This window comes from Trichechus manatus, unplaced genomic scaffold (assembly GCF_000243295.1).
Source record: "Trichechus manatus latirostris isolate Lorelei unplaced genomic scaffold, TriManLat1.0 scaffold00019, whole genome shotgun sequence".
Lineage (NCBI taxonomy): Eukaryota > Metazoa > Chordata > Mammalia > Sirenia > Trichechidae > Trichechus > Trichechus manatus.
The window spans coordinates 9,216,343-9,232,375 of NW_004443955.1; the positions used below are offsets into that span (position 1 = coordinate 9,216,343).

General features: G+C 41.8%; 2 protein-coding genes across 2 annotated transcripts in view; one reads left to right on the plus strand and one right to left on the minus strand.

Moving 5' to 3' along the window:
* Positions 1-5,310, minus strand: part of MPHOSPH10 (M-phase phosphoprotein 10) — a 26,630-nt gene extending 21,320 nt beyond the window's left edge. Inside the window, exons 1-4 of the mRNA XM_004372633.2 lie at positions 5,195-5,310; positions 2,898-3,573; positions 2,159-2,304; positions 1,683-1,854 (exon numbers count right to left, since the gene is read on the minus strand). Of these exons, the coding sequence (XP_004372690.1) occupies positions 1,683-1,854; positions 2,159-2,304; positions 2,898-3,573; positions 5,195-5,283 (1,083 nt within the window). The 5' untranslated portion in view covers positions 5,284-5,310. The remainder of the gene's footprint in view (positions 1-1,682; positions 1,855-2,158; positions 2,305-2,897; positions 3,574-5,194) is intronic.
* A 459-nt stretch (positions 5,311-5,769) lies between these two features.
* MCEE (methylmalonyl-CoA epimerase) overlaps positions 5,770-16,033 on the plus strand; it is a 37,040-nt gene continuing 26,776 nt past the window's right edge. Inside the window, exon 1 of the mRNA XM_023727858.1 lies at positions 5,770-5,894. Within this exon, the coding sequence (XP_023583626.1) occupies positions 5,831-5,894 (64 nt within the window). The 5' untranslated portion in view covers positions 5,770-5,830. The remainder of the gene's footprint in view (positions 5,895-16,033) is intronic.

Consider the following 16,033-nt stretch of genomic DNA (forward strand, 5'->3'; position numbering starts at 1 on the left):
ACTTACTGGCCTGACAGAGACTGGAGAAACCCTGAGAGTATGGCCCCCAGACACCTTTATAACTCAGTAATGAAATCACTCCTGAGGTTCACCCTTCAGCCAAAGATTAGACAGGCCCCTAAAACCAAAGGAGACTAAATGGGCACACCAGCCCAGGGGCAAGGACAAGACGGCAGGAGGGGACAGGAAAGCTGGTAATAGGGAACCCAAGATCGTGGGGCTGGCAACCAACATCACAAAACAATATGTGTACTGTTTAATGAAAAGCTGGTTTGCTCTGTAACGTTCATTTAAAGTGGAAGGGAGGGAGGGAGGAAGGAAATCTGTTGTTTACTGTAGCCACCTTCCATCAATTATCTTAGCTAGATCTTAACTTGCAGCTTCACCCTGCACTTCTGCTATAGAGACTGCTTTTTTCCTTAAACCTCATGAGCCAATCTCTGCTAGCTTCCAAGTTTTCTTCTGCAGCTTCTTCACCTCTCTCAGCCTTTATGGAATGAAGAGTTAGGGCCTTGCTCTGGATTAGGCTTTGACTTAAGGTAATGTTGTGGCTGGTCTGATCTTCTATCCAGACCATTAAAACTTTCTCCATATTAGCAATGAAGCTGTTTCACTTTCTTATCATGTGTGTTCACTGGAGAAGCACTTTTAATTTCCTTCAAAAACTTTTCCTTTGCACTCATAACTTGGTTAACTGTTTGGCACAAGTGGCCTAGCTTTCAGCCTGTCTCAGCTTTTGATATGCCTTCCTCACTAAGCCTCTAGCTTTGGATTTAAAGTGAGAAACATGGGGCTCTTCCTTTCACTTGAACACTTAAAGGCGACCGTAGGGTTATTAATTGTCCTAATTTCAATATCATCGTGTCCCAGGGAATAGGCAGGCCCGAGACAGGGAGAGACACAGGCTCGTGGAACAGTTAGAACACACACATTTATCTATTAAGTTCACTGCCTTATACGGGCATGGTTTGTGGCGCCACAAAACAATTATAATAATAACATCAAAGATCACTGATCACAGATCACCATAACAGATACAGTAACAAAAAAGTCTGAAGTTGTGAGAGTTACCAGAATGTGACAGACACATGAAGTGAGCATATGCTGTTGGAAAAATGGCATCAATAGGCTTGCTTGACAGTTACCACAAACTTTCAGTTTGTAAAAAATGTAGTATCTGCTAAGCACAATAAAGTAAAGTGCAATAAAACGAGGTGTGCCTGTATTTTAAAAAGTGGGGAAGGAAAATTTTTATCAGCTTTGGAAGATGTGTTTAAGACGGTATGAATCAAAATTCAAGCTATGTGGCACTCACAAGTCACTTGCATAGAACCTTAAAGAGACAGGTAGTATCCTCCAGAGCAGCTGATACAGACATGCAGAGGCTCACAGGACAGATAATCAGGAGAGACATGCCACAGGTATTGGGACACCAGAGACAAAGAAACAGAGTTTTTAAATGTGGGACCCAAATTGAAAGCCACAGGTTGGGAAAGGGAGGCACCGATTTTTGCAAATTAGCTGTTTTTCCCATGGGCATCCCTATAGCGTGCTTTTAGAAAGCAGTAAGGATCTTTGCGCAGTTCCACCAAGAAGACAGGGTAGATTAGCTAATAGTCTATGAGTCTTTACCCACAGCCATGTTAAACATGTAAAATATTCCTTAAATTCTTAACAGTTACCTTTTCCTGTCTTTTTTCAAAAGATGATTTCACTTCATCAGAATTTTTCTTTACATTTGAAGTATTCGTATCTTCAGTTTCTTCATCATTTGGCAAAGCAAAGGTCACTCTTTTCAAACATTCTTTATGTTGTTTACTGTCTTCACTTTCTTCAAGGTCATTATCTTCGTCCCTATAATATACAAAAAAACTTATGAAATACATTACTTTTCATTAAGAAAACAAAAACATAAAACCAATTTTCTAGTAATAAAAGTTATTCTTTTGTATACTTACATGCAACCAAACATTGAACAAGTTTCAGAAGTTCCAAAATCATTTAGTTAACTCAGAGACTTTATTCTGGCCATCTTGAGACTATTCTATCTTAGATATTCTAACTTCTTAAGACAAACGTAACTGACAACTGAGCCCATCTACATTACACGGTTAGATTGCTCCAGCTTACAATGTAAAGAATGACTCAAGAGACTCACATTTCAAAAACGCTTTCTTCTTCTTCTTCAGCAATTTCTTCTTCTTCATTTGAACCCAGCTCATCACGATCACTTGCTATGTCTTCATCAGTTTCAATTGGATCAAAGAAATCTTTATATTTCAGATTTCTAGAATTTTTGCCTGACTAAAATAAAAAAGATGTATAAAACTTTTTATTAACGATAGGAAAATACATTTAAAATGTGTGCTGTGTGTATGCATACATATTGTATATTTACACTGCTCTCTTATTTTAATATAAACCAAAAATAGTTAGTGGGGAAAACTGGCAACTAATAACACTGCCATAGAACTATGAGAACAAGTGGAACACAACAAACTAAACGGAACTCTAGATTTATTTATAATTGATAAGACAAAGAATAATATCCCATCTCTTAATCTTCTAACTACAAAAATTTCTAAAATAGCCCTAACCAAATTAAAGTATACAAATGCCTTCCTCTGCTTGATCAAAAGATACGTTTGAGGGGAAATTCTGAATACCTCTAACATATGTGGTTATGGGTCTTAACTACATAACCAAAGGAGTGTTTTGTGGTAAGAAACTAATAGCTTCAGTTTAATTTTTCCAGTCAATTTTTTTTCAATTGATCTAAATATTTCACTTATGCCCTAGTGAATTTGGGGGTGCTTTAAAACTATCCTAGAGAATAAGATCAAAATCTAATTTTAAAAGAAGAAAGTACTCTTTCCTCTGCCCTCCCAAAACTTTACCTTAAGTTTTTGACTTCCAGACAGTCCTCCTTCATCTTCATCAGAATCAGTATCTTCAAAAAAATCAATATCTTCCTCCTCCTCACCATCTTTTTGTTCCTCTTCTTTTTCTATGTTTTCTAAAAAGGTCTCCATTTCAGATAGCTTGAAGAATTTATCATCTACTATCGACTTCTCTCTTGGTTTCCTAGGCACTTTATTTTGCACCTTGCTCTGCTGTTCCAATTTGTCGATATCAAAGTCACGGTCCGAATCCTCATCGCTGAAATCTGGGCTTTCCCTCAGATCTGATTTGCTTAGATGTTTCGTGCTCTCATGTCCTTTAAGATCATCACCACTCAGATCTGACACTTCTCCCTCCTCCAAGTCTTGTTCTAGGTCCTCCTGTCCATCAGCCTCCATCTCTGAGCCATCCTCTTTACACTCCTGCTCTTCAGTCTCTGGGAGAAGACTGATACCCTCGTCTTTAATTGTTTTGCTAACTGTATTCTGGAAGTACTGTAAAATTGGTTCATTTTGCAATTCCAATTGTTGCCAAATCTGCTCATCATCAAAATTGTTGATTACCAGCTTTTTTAAAGGACTCGCACGGATACTACGGTACTCTAGGATTTTATGAAAGTCATAAAGTACTTTTGTTAAAGAGGTAAAGTTTGATGCCAATCCGTCTTGAATTCTAGTAAGAAAAGGAGAAAATTAAATGAGATTTAGAATTATAGGTAATATTTTCACAGCACTCTCAATCAATTTTTTAAAAAAGGCCCAGCTCTTGTGCAAAGTCAAATTTGAATGATGCTATTTTAAGTACAGATTCTGACCTCCAAGAGCATTATCTTGCTGATAAGCCACACTGATATATCGAAACTATCTACTAAGTGTCTGCAAATCTGCTGTATAAAATTTCAGCAGGAATACCATTACAGACCTATTTGCCTGGAGATATACAGCGAATTTTAGCCTTAAATTCTCAACTCTGCTACATTATATGCCACTCCTTCCTTCAGTCAGTCAATGGTTAACCTTTGCTTTGGCTAGAGCAGTGAGGGAAGAAGTCTCTGAGGTGACATCTGAGATGGTATCTGTGGATGAAGAGAAAAGCCTTGTAAAGTCTGGACACGTGTATTCCAGGCAGAAGAAAAAGCAAGAACAAATTTCTGAGAAGTAAACGACTTGGTGAGCTTGAGGAACATAAAGGCCAGCATGGCTGGAACATGAAGGAGGTAGCAAGGGAGGCTGGAAAGGCAGGTGGGAGCCAAATCATGCAGAGGTTAAGAGTCTGCTATTTTAAGTGCAATGAGATGTCATTAAGCAGAGAAAAAAAAAAAAAGGTATGACTTACGCTAAGGAAACATGGCCTATGAAGGAAAAAGAATGAAGACAGGAAGATTAGGTTGATGCAGGGGTCCAGTCAACGGATGATGGTGGCCTGTGCTGGGTAAGAGCAGTAGAGATGGTGAGAAATAGCCAGACCCAAAACATAGTTTGGAGATATAAATGGCAGAATTTGCTAACAAATTAGGTGTAAAATTAAAAAGGAGAAGACATCAAGGAAGGACCCTAGCTGTTTGCGCGAGCAACTGGAAGGACAGAAGTGCACTAACAGATAGGGAAGGCTTGGATGGTGGAATGCGGAGAAGGGATTTCAGGTAAGGGATTTCAGGTAAGGGAAGGGTGAATAGAACCAACATTCTATTCCGGACATACAGAGTTTAAGATGTTGAGAGTATGCAGCTGTAATTGTTGTGAGTTTGGAGCCCAAGGGAGAGGTTTGGAGTTTGAAATATCTGGGATTCATAATTTCATAGATCATATTCGAAGTTCGTCAACAAAACACGTATGGAGAGCTTGTACTTGGAAGAGAGATTAAAGACATTATAAATCTCAAGAAGTTCAGTTGCGGGGATGGCCGGACAACAGACAAGTTACCACTTTGAATAAAGTATGATAACGGGTAAGCACTCTGCTTTGGAAGGACGCGGGAGGAAAAAGCAACCAATCTAGTGACCGTGTACGGGGGTGGGGAGTACGGAGGTAGGGGGAGTAGGCCTCACCGGGGTTGGGGGAGGTCTCTGGGCATTAATAATTCAGCTCATAACCGGGAAATCTGCATTGTAAAGCTTTTAACAATTTTTAATAATTTGATAGTTTAGGGGGGCATCAGTTTTATCTGAAATTTTGGGGGAAAGTGATCTACAGTTCCCCTTACTTTCCCCGTACTCTAGAATTCACAGGGGGCTAGCAGCCCACGCCCACTTGACACCCGGGCCGCATCCCGAGCTCAAGTTCTGCACACTTACGTGAGGAAGCACTCGGGCTGCTCCGTGGCTTTACTGACCTCTCTCAGACACCGCTTCAGGGTCCGTGGACGCCAGCCCCGCGGCGCCATCGCTATCAGCACCCCCACCACCGCGCCACATGTAAGGGAAGAGAGCTGCCGGAAACAGCGCTGCAAAGACGCGCGTGTGGAACCCAGAACCCAGAGACAAGGGTTCCGCGGCGCACAGGTTCCGTACACTCCCATCCAGACCCAATTGCAGCGCGAGAATTTTCACTGGGTTCGCGCAGAGGCGGAGCGGGAAACCAAAAATACCAACTGGTCAGCCATGGTCTTTGACCTTTCCAAACTTTGTTTGGATTCCTGAGGAACCACAGGGGTGAGGCGTCCTCGCATTAAGTTTCTGTTTTAGATGTAGTTGTTGTTGTTGTTAGTTGCCCTCCAATCCATTCAGACTCATGGTGACCCCCTGTGTAGGTGGCTTCCCTTAACTAGGTTGTATTGAAAAAGAAAACATATCTCCTGAATGATCCGGGTTGGAGCCACCTTCGCCACACCCACTAAATGCGCCTGCCCCGCCCCTCGGCCCCTTGCCCCGCCTTTTCACCAGGTTGCAGGCTCTCGGCAGTTCTCCTCGCCCGCTACGACGCAGCGTGGGATGTGGGGGGTCGCAGTTCCCAAGCTGGCTTGCATGCAGCGGGCGGCGGCTGCGAGCGCCTTAGGTGAATACTTGGCGTTTCAGGGCGGGGCGGAACGGGAGGGGAGCGAAGGCGGGCGGAGGAGGCCGCGAGCCCAAAGCCCTTATTTAATACGTTCTGGCCCTGGAATTGGGTTCCGCCGTTGCCATCAGCACCTCGAAGGAGAAGGTGACCTTCCACTAAGGCCCCAGGTTGGCCTGGGCATTTCCTAATTGGATTAGAGTCTCACAGCGCCTAGGAGGTGTGCCCCGTTGTTGTTGCCCCCTTTTACATGTGCCATGGCGTCTGTAGGGTTGGTGTCATCCAGGAAGGTAACTCACGGTGTCACTCCCCGACCCAGGGTGGGCGGAGCGGCCTCGCCCTGCACCCGCGCAGGGCTGAGTGCCACCCCCTCCTGGCCCCGCCTTTTGCGTCGCCGCTGCTCCTCCCCTCTCTTGGTGACAGGTGGGGGGCGTGGAGGGGTGGCGAGTTACCCACACTGGGTGACAGGTAACACCAACCCTAGTGACGCCACTTCCTTGGTGGCCTCTCACCCAGTGGTGCGGGCCTGCCAGCAGTCACTGTCCAGCCACGGACCCTGGAGTCATTTGATGTCACCCCCTCTGACAGTGTCGGTGCGATCCACACCTCCCTGGAGATGCCACTCATGTGGACCCAGAGAGGCAAGGGCACCTCTCCAGGGGGATAGGCAAGGCAGGGACAGAAGCAAACGGAAGAGAGCGGTGTTTTATTTATTTACTGCGCACCACAAGAGACTGAAGAAACCAGGAGGCTAAGTCCTGTAAAAAAACCTATGCCGACCTCCGAGCTTGTCCAGTATCCTGCTGGAAATACTTGAAGGTTAGATGTGTAAAGAATACCAAGGACGTTCCCCCCGACCACTTGCCCTAATATATTTGTCATCTTGTATGTAAACAGGAAACAGATAAAAGCAGAGGAATTTTGAAGGTTTCCTGAGTTCTCCCCACCTTCCATTAAAGAAAAAAAAAAAGACTAGAGAGAATCAGTGATGGCAAACTCGTTTTCTGCCGCTAATCCACCCACGCTGTCCTTTTTTTATTTTTTTCCTTCTCTTCCTTCCTTCATTATAGGGCAACCATTTCCAATAATCTGAGATTCCTTGTTAGGGAGAAAGTGTCAAGTGGTAATGCCCCAGAGGTAGTCCTCAACATTTGTGATAAATCCTTTAGCTAGCACCTTCAGAAAGTGTTCGAGGGGATGAGCCGTTAATGTTGGATTTCTCTCCTAGAAAGTGTTCTGTTTCTTTTGAAACTTACAGTCTTAGCCATTCTTTGACGTCCCATCTAACACTGAACCAGCTCTTTATTGATTAGTCTTTGCTACAAATCTCAGAATTTCTTATGCATCTGCCATCGGAAGTCACCACGGCTAAGTGATGTATCACATGCAGAGAAGGGCACGGTAACAGTAATGGCCTTTTAGCCATCTCAGCACTTAATTAAAGAGGTGATATGTATCCATGAAAAAATAATGATAACAACAGGCTGAGCACAGCTTGTTAAAATGAATCTCTAATTAATAGGTGGTACTCAAGTTTTGATAGTAACATACTCTCTCTGCCCCTCCTTCCTGTCCTTGGTAAAGTATAAGTCAGCATCTTAGTTCAGATACTGTCGTAGGTAGCCCTTTGCAAAAAACCGTTATGGCTCATAAAACAAAGAGTTACCTCTTAGAAGGTGGAAATTGCCTGAGACATCCACCATAGATATTAAAAACTAAGAAGCAAAAGAACGTTAAAGAATTTTGTAGCAAGGAGAGAGTTAAAACATAATAGTTTAGTAACATCAACTTTGATGTCAGACAGAGCTGGACTTGAGGCTCAACCTTACTATTTAGCCTGACCTCAGAGAAAATTCCCTAATCTCTGTAAGGCCTAATTTCCTTATCTCTAAAATGAGGAAAATATTAGTATCTGATCCATAGAGTTATTGTGAGGATTAAGCAAAATAAATAGAAAGTCCTCACTGAACTATTACCTTTATTTTCATTTTATGGTCATGAAGACTGATAGGCAAGAGTCCAGCTACCATGTGATACACTTCCACTTATGTATCTTTAATTTCACAGTTTACTTATGCAAGATTACAGACTCTTCATAGTAGCATTGATGCATAACTCTAACAATGAGATTAACCCATGGGTCTGTACTGGGAAGATGTAAAATCAGCCAGTTGCCTTTAAGCTATGACATTCTCTGCTCCACTGGTGATAAATCCCAGCAGTTCATAAAACATGGAGAATGCCTAGAGACTGGCGTGTATCAGCATTGGGGATAACAACCAGCTTTATTATTATGAAAGGCGGATTTGTTGCATATATAGTTTTCACTTCTATATGATATTAAAAGCAGTTGCCAAGTTAAAATAACAGCAGTCATGAACAGTATGGGTGAGTTGGAGGATTACTATGAGCCTATGAGCAGCTAATTTTAACTCAGAAAAGTTGTAAATCAGTATTCCTATAAAAAAAAAATGTTTATAATACCGTCCAACAGCATTATTTCACCAAGACATCAGTAGTCACTGTAATACTGAAATACTACTAAAGGAACTGAAATCAGAGCCCCCAGAGTAAACGTTCCATAATGAAAGGAGGGTAGTCTCCATGTCATAAAAAGTAGTAAGTTGTGGACACAAAAAACACTGTGTGTGCCAAAGCATCAGCAAAATACAAGCAATCTGTAGTTATTGAATTGTTTTTCTAACAGTGCACTACCGTGTGTATGGTAGGTGCACAGTAAACTATTTTATGGGCTTCTTTGAAAGCATGAAATGCATTAGAAATCTCAAGTACTTAACACATAAGCAAGTTATTGACGTAACCTTTCTAAAAGTGCCAGTAATTATAATCCTTGGTGTTTATTGTTTACTTTGTGCCAGGCATTGTTCTAAACCTTTTATATGTATTACTCATTTTAGCCTCATGACTGTCCTGTGAGGTAGATATATTCATTTTGCATGTGAGGAGCAAAGGCATGGGCAGTTTAAGTAAGTAGCCTATGTTACACAACTCATGGTAGGGTCAAGATTTGAATGAAGATAGTCTAGCACCAGAGTTCACATTCTTAGCTGTAAGGCATACCACATCTTACAAGATATACACAAAATCTGAAGATGAAAATATAATAAAAATTTCAATATTGGGGAAAATGTATTTTTATATATTTATTTTTGTAGCTACTGTTAAAAACCTAAATGTACAGAGAAACACCAATAATTAGTGAAACAACAACAACAAAAAACACCAAACCCATTGCCGTTGAGTCAATTCCAACTCATAGCAACCCTATAGAACAGAGTAGAACTGCACCATAGGGTTTCCAAGGAGAGCTGCTGGATTCAAACTGCTGACCTTCGGTTAGCAGCCAAGCTCTTAACCACTGTGCCACCAGGGCTCCAGTGAACAGAATATATTTATTTTGAGTAGATAATGATTCGATTTAGTCAACCCAAAGGTATTGCGAGGGCACTTCAAAGAGGGGATACTGAAAACAAGTTATAAGGTCCAGTCCCAGCAGGACAGTCTCCTGAAGGTCATTGTAATTCTCCAAAAGACCTCAGTGCCTAAGGCAAAACGATCTCTGCTAAGCTGCTTACTAGGCTATTGTTTGACTTGAAGATGACTTGAGGAAACCAGTTTCTTCAAGGCTCAAGGTTCAAAAGGACACCTAAGGGCAAATGGCCTGGGTGGGTTCCTCTAACTCCATGGACCCAGAAATCTGGATTCCAGGAGAATTAAAATGGTTTCTCATCACTTTTATTTCATAGTAGATGATGGGGGAAAAAAAATTAAAGGAGAAGGGAATATAACTTCCCAGATGACATATATTTACTGTAAGAAATTTGTACTGATATACGTGTTTCTTTTTTCTTTTATAATATTTTATTGTGTTTTGGTGAAAGTTTACACAGCAAATTAGGTTCCCATTGAACAATCTCTATACGTTTTGTTCAGTGACATTGGTTACATTTTTCACAATGTGTCAGCATTCTCATTATTTCAATTCTGGTTATTCTGTTTCCATTAATCTAGCTTCCCTGCCCACGTACCCCCCTCCCCCCCACCTTACATTCTCATCTTTACTTTAGGGTAAATGTTGACCATTTGGTCTCAAATAGATGATTATTTAAAGGAGCACAGTACTCATGGTGATATTATTTTATGAACCAATCTATCATTTGGCCGAAAGATGACCTCCTGGAGTGCCTTCAGTTCCAAGTTTAAAGAGTACTTCAGGGCAATAGTCTTGGGGGTTCCTCTTGTCTATGCCAGTCCAGTAAGTCTGGCTTTTTTTTAGGAATTTGAGTTTTGTATTACGTTTTTCTCCCATTCTATCTGGGATTGTCTGTTGTGTCTCTGGTCAGAACGATTGGTAGTGGTAACTGGGTACCATCTAGTTCTTCTGGTCTCAGGATAGATGAGGCTGTGGTTCATGTAGACTGTTAGTCCTGTAGACTAGTTTTTTGTTTGAGTCTTTGGTTTCCTTCTTTCTCTTTTGCTCCAGACAAGTACAGACCAATAGCTGTATCTTAGATGGAGACTCACAAGCTTTTAAGACCCCAGACGCTACTCAGCAAACTAGGATATACAATATTATAAACTGTGTTATGCCAATTGACCAAGTTGTCCCAGGAGACTGTCATCCTAAGCCTTCAAACCCAGTAAACCAATCCCGTGAGGTGTTTGGTTATGTCTAGGAAGTATCTGTAATTGTGCCCCCATGTGCTTTATTATGCATGTGAATGTACATGCAGCACACACACACGTTTATACGTATGCCTACAGATACACCTATACGTGCACATCCATATACTCACATGTGCCTTCCTATACACATATATGCATACATCTCTATCTATGTAACCACACATATATTTTTTCGTTGTTATTACTGTTGTTGCAAAATTGTATGTTATAGCGTTTACCAAAATTATCCCATATTCGTATGTACTTCTTAGTGTAATCATTTACCTTGTTCAGGTTGTGCAGACTTCACCCATACTGGGTATTACCTTTTCCATCACCAAAAATAACAAGTGTCTACTATCTAGAAGGAGCCCTGATGGCTCAGTGGTTAAGCTTTCGGCTGCTAACCAAAAGGTCAGCAATTCGAATCCACCAGCCACTCCTTGGAAACCCTATGGGGCAGTTCTACTGTATTCTGTGAATCAGAATTGACTCGAGGGCAGTGGAGTTACTATCTAAAAAGTGATCCCTCCCCATCCCTGGTAACCACCAAAGAATGTTGCTTTCTGTATGTATACCTATTCTTGTCTTTTTATAAAATCAAGACCATATAATATTTGTCCTTTTGTGATTGACTTATTTCACTCAGCAGAATGTCCTCCAGATTCATCCACATTATGTTTTGAGAATTCATTATTCTTTATAGCTGTGTAGTATTCCATCATATGTATGTTCTATAATTTGTTTATCCGTTCATCCATTGATGGGCACTGAGGTCATTTCCATCTTTCTGCTATTGTGAATAATACAATGAACATAGGTGTGCGTATGTCTATTTGTGTCACTGCTATTAGATCTCTAGGGTATATACCTAGGAGTCGGATTGCTAGATCATAAGATATTTCTATTTCTAGCTTTTTGAGGAAGCGCCATACCATTTTCCATAGTGGTTGTACCATTTTACTATCCCACTAGCAGTGTATAAGAGTTTCAGTCTCCACACAACCTTGCCATTATTTGTTATCTGTTTTTTTGGTCAATGCCATTTTTGCAGGGGTAAGATGGTCTCTCATCGTAGTTTTAATTTGCATCTCTCTGATGGCTAATGATCACGAGCATCTTTTCTTGTGTTTGTTGGCTGCTTGCATATCCTCTTTGGTGAAGTGTCTGTTCATGTCCTTTGCCCATTTTTTTATTGCATTATTTGTCTTTTTGTTGTTGTTGTTGAAGTTCTCTCTATATCTTAGAGATTGGACCCTTATCAAATACATCATTCCCAAAGATTTTTTTCCAGTCTGTAGGTTCTCTTTTTACTCTTTTGTTAAAGTCTTTTGATGAGCATAAGTATTTAATTTTTAGGAGGTCTCAGTTATCTAATGTGTCTTCTGTTTTTTCTGCATTTGTAGTTATGTTTGAGAGTCTGTTTCTGAAAAAAAAATTAGATCCCATAGTTTTGACCCTGTGTTATCGTCCAGGAACTTGATAGTTCTAACTTTAACATCTAGGTCTTTGATCCATTTTGAGTTAGTTTTGGTGTATAACGTGAGGTATGGATCCTGTTTCATTTTTCTGCAGTCGGATATCCACTTTTGCCAGCACCATTTGTTAAAGAGACTGTTTCTTCCGCATTGAGTAGACTTTGACCCTTTTTCAAAAATCAGCTGCCCATAGGTGGATGGATTTACTTCTGAGTTCTCAATTCTATTCCATTGGCCTATGTGTCTGTCATTGAACCAGTACAAGACTGTTTTGATTGCTGTGGCTATATAGTGTATTTTGAGACTGAGAAGTGTGAGGCCTCATACTTTGTTCTTCTTCTTCAATATTGCTTTGGCTATTCAGGGTCTCTTTCCTTTCCATATAAAGTTGGTAGTTAGTCTTTCCATTTCAGTAAAGAATGTTGTTGGAGTTTGGATCAGGATTGCATTGTATCTATAGATTGCTTTGGGTAGTGTCTTAGGTTGGGTTCTCTGGAGAAGCAAAACCAGTGAAGCATATGAATGTATATAGAGAGAGATTTATACCAAAGAAATGATTAATGCAGTTTCAGAGTCTGGAAAATCCCAAGTCCATGGGTCATGTGGAGGTTTCTCCTGACTCATATATAGCTGCAGTGGCTGGCAAACCCAAGATTGGCAGGTCAGACAGCAGGCCTCTGGCTCACAGACAACGAAGCCTGATAAATCCCAAGGTCAGCAGGTAAGCTGCTAGCTCAAGTCCCAAGAACTGGAGGTCAGATGAGCAGGAGCCAGCTGCATGATCCAGAGCAAGCAAAAGCTAACGAGCTTTACCAGAAAGTCCACCTATATTGGATTTAGGTCACATTTCCAAGGAAACTCCCTTTCAACTGATTGGCTACTCATAACAGATCGCATCATGGAGGTGATTATATCAGATCTCATTATTGAGATGATTACACTGTTCCATAGCTACCAGACTACATCATAACTGCCAAACCACTGAGAATCGTGGCCCAGCCAAGCTGACCATCTTGACCATCACAGGTAGTTTTGACATTTTCACAATGTTAAGTCTTCCAGTCCATAAGCATGGAATGTTCATCCATTTATGTAGGTCTCTTTTAGTTTTCTTGCAGTAGTGTTTCATAATTTTCATTGTATAGGTCTTTTACATCCCTGGTTAGGTTTATTCCTAGGTATTTTATCATTCTGAAGGCTATTTTAAATGGTATTGTTTTCTTGATTTCTTTTCAGAGTTCTCCTTGTTAATGTAAAGGAACCCAACTGATTGTTGTGTGTTGATCTTGTACCCTACCACTTTGCTGAATCCTTTCTATCAGGTCCAGTGGCTTTCTTGTGGAATCTCTGGAAATTTCTATGTATAGAATCATGTCATCTGAGAATAGGGATAGTTTTAGTTCCTTTCTAATTTGTAAAGACACACGTTTCTTTTATAACCCATATATACACCTTGGTATAAAGGAAAAATAAAATGAAAATAGTGTATTCCAAAGGCTGCCTTTGATTTATGCTGCAGTGCCGTAAGGAATTACTTTACCTAAAATAAATGGCCTTTTGTCCTTGATTCCTGAGAGAAAATCCTTGGAATTTCTTGGGTAATTGAAGTGTTTTTGTTATCTAGAACCTCCAGGCACACTTAAGAGTTTGTGCAAATGAGTGGGGCCTACACAGACCCAACCTGGTCAGCTAACCTCAGAAAGGGAGGGGGCATGATTTAATCAATCATGCATATTCAGTGAGGCCCCTATCACGACTCTATAGTGAAGCCAGTAAAGAGGTTTGAACACAGAAGTTCTTTGAGCTTCCTGGTTGGAAAAAGATGTGTGGGAGAGGGCTGTGCATCCCTGGGGACAGTACCTGGGGACATGGGTGCTCTACAGTGGGACTTCTCCCAGGCCTCGCCCTGTGTGTCTTCCTTTGTATCCTTTCTGGTTATAATAAATACAGATACTCTCCTCGAATTCTGTGAGTCGTTCTAGTGAGTTATCGAACCCACCGGGGCAGTGAGAGCCAGCAGGGGCTGGTGTCTGCCTGTTTGGCATTCTGAAGGGCTATGTCCTTTTAACTTGTGTCTGCTGACGTATCCCTGAATGGCTAGGGATGAGAGAGAAGGGGCTGGCAGGTAAGAAGTGAGGGGGCTTGGGACCCCTCAGCGTTCAGCCAGTGCCTGGTGACATAGTCCTGGATAGCTGAGGATGAGAGAGGGTGCCACTGGGAGCAGCTCACGATGAGGATGGAGAAATGGGAAGGTGTGATGAAATGAGCTCTTTCATGTGGACTTTTGCCTTGGTTCTTTGGAAAGACAGCTTGAGAGATTCTCCCCTTATGCCCTGAGGAGTTCCTTAGTTTTCTACCCCAGAGATTTTGTTACTTTTATCCAGGTTCATAGATGTTTCTTGGGTAAGCTGTAAAGAATTTGTGGTTTGATACTTTTTATCTGTTCCTAGGCTGCAGCTTGCCCTGTGATTGGTATGCATCTTGCAGGGATTGGTCAGTAGACTATGGAAATAAGGTGATGATAGCCTACTATGCAAATGAAGTATCTGAGACCTACCGAGAGGGAATTGGTCAGTTTGTGTCCCCTGCTGGGAGGGGCCATGCCTTGAAATTGGCAAGGAGTTGTGTATGTATGAATCTAACCCATCAGAGGCTTTTGAGACACGAAGAAGCAGGAAGAGAAGCAGAAGGAAGAAAGGAGAGAAGAAACAGAGAGAGAAGGCAAGGAACCTCCTAAAGAGCTGTAACTCGGGTCAAGGGCTGTAACGCTGAAGATAGCAACAGGCTCGGAAGGGGCCCTGTGGCACAGTCGGTGACAGAGCCAAGAAGCACCTGTCCTGAGGGAGTTGAGAGGAGCCTGTTCTGAGTGGGCCGAGAGGAACCTGTCCTGAGGGGGCCAAGAGGAGCCTCTCCTTGGGGAGGGTGCTGACAGGAGCCTGTCCTGGGGGTCCCGAGAGAAGCCTGTCCTGGGGGTCCCGAGAGGAGCCTATCCTGGGAGGTCCTACACTGAAGAAAGGAGACTTTGCCTACATGCTTCCTGATCCTGAGTTACTTCCTTAATAAACCACTTAACTGTAAGTGTTGTCTGTGCATTCTTTGTGGCCATTGCAATGGATTATTAAACCTAGAAGAGAAGTAGATAGTGCCAGGGGAGGGATGGCTGGTGTCAGAATTGGTAAAAAGGTTGGAGAGTGGTGGTATGTCTGACCTCCACCTCATAGGAATCAACTTTGGGCTGATTCTGGTCATTATCCCCCCTAAAGTTAGACAGGTTCTGATACTACTGCCATTATTTTACAGAAGGTAAGGACTGGATCCATTTCCAGGTGGGAACTGGATTATGTTGATCCTTACCACTCAGTTAGCAAAGAAGGTGGGATTTGCCCACTTTGCCCCTTGCTTAGTGCAGCTGCTATGTTAGATGCTTGAACCCTAAATGGCTCTGCTGTTAAGAAACATAAAACTTAACAGAAAAAGAGGAGAAGCTCAGAAAAATAAAATGAATCAGATTAAACACCAGAATAAATTCCAGTTTGGCTTGCAAAGGATATTGGCTTCATGAAAATGTTAGTTTTTTTCTTTTTTTAAATTGTGCTTTAAGTGAAAGTTTACAGCTTAAGTTAGTTTCTCATGCAAAAATTTATCCACACATTGTTATGTGACCCTAGTTGCTCACTCTATAATGTGACAGCACACTCCTCCTTTCCACCCTGGATTTCCTGTGTCCATTCAACCAGCTCCTGTCCCTTTCTGCCTTCTCATCTCGCCTGGGGACAGGAACTGCCCATTTAGTCTCATGTATCTACTTGAACTAAGAAGCACACTCTTCACGAGTATCATTTTGTGTCTTATAGTCCAGTCTAATCTTTTCTGAAGAGTTGGCTTCAGGAATGGTTTTAGTTCTGGGTTAACAGAGAGTCCGGGGGCCATGTGTTGTGGGGTTCCTCCAGTCTCAGACCATTAAGTCTGGTCTTTTTA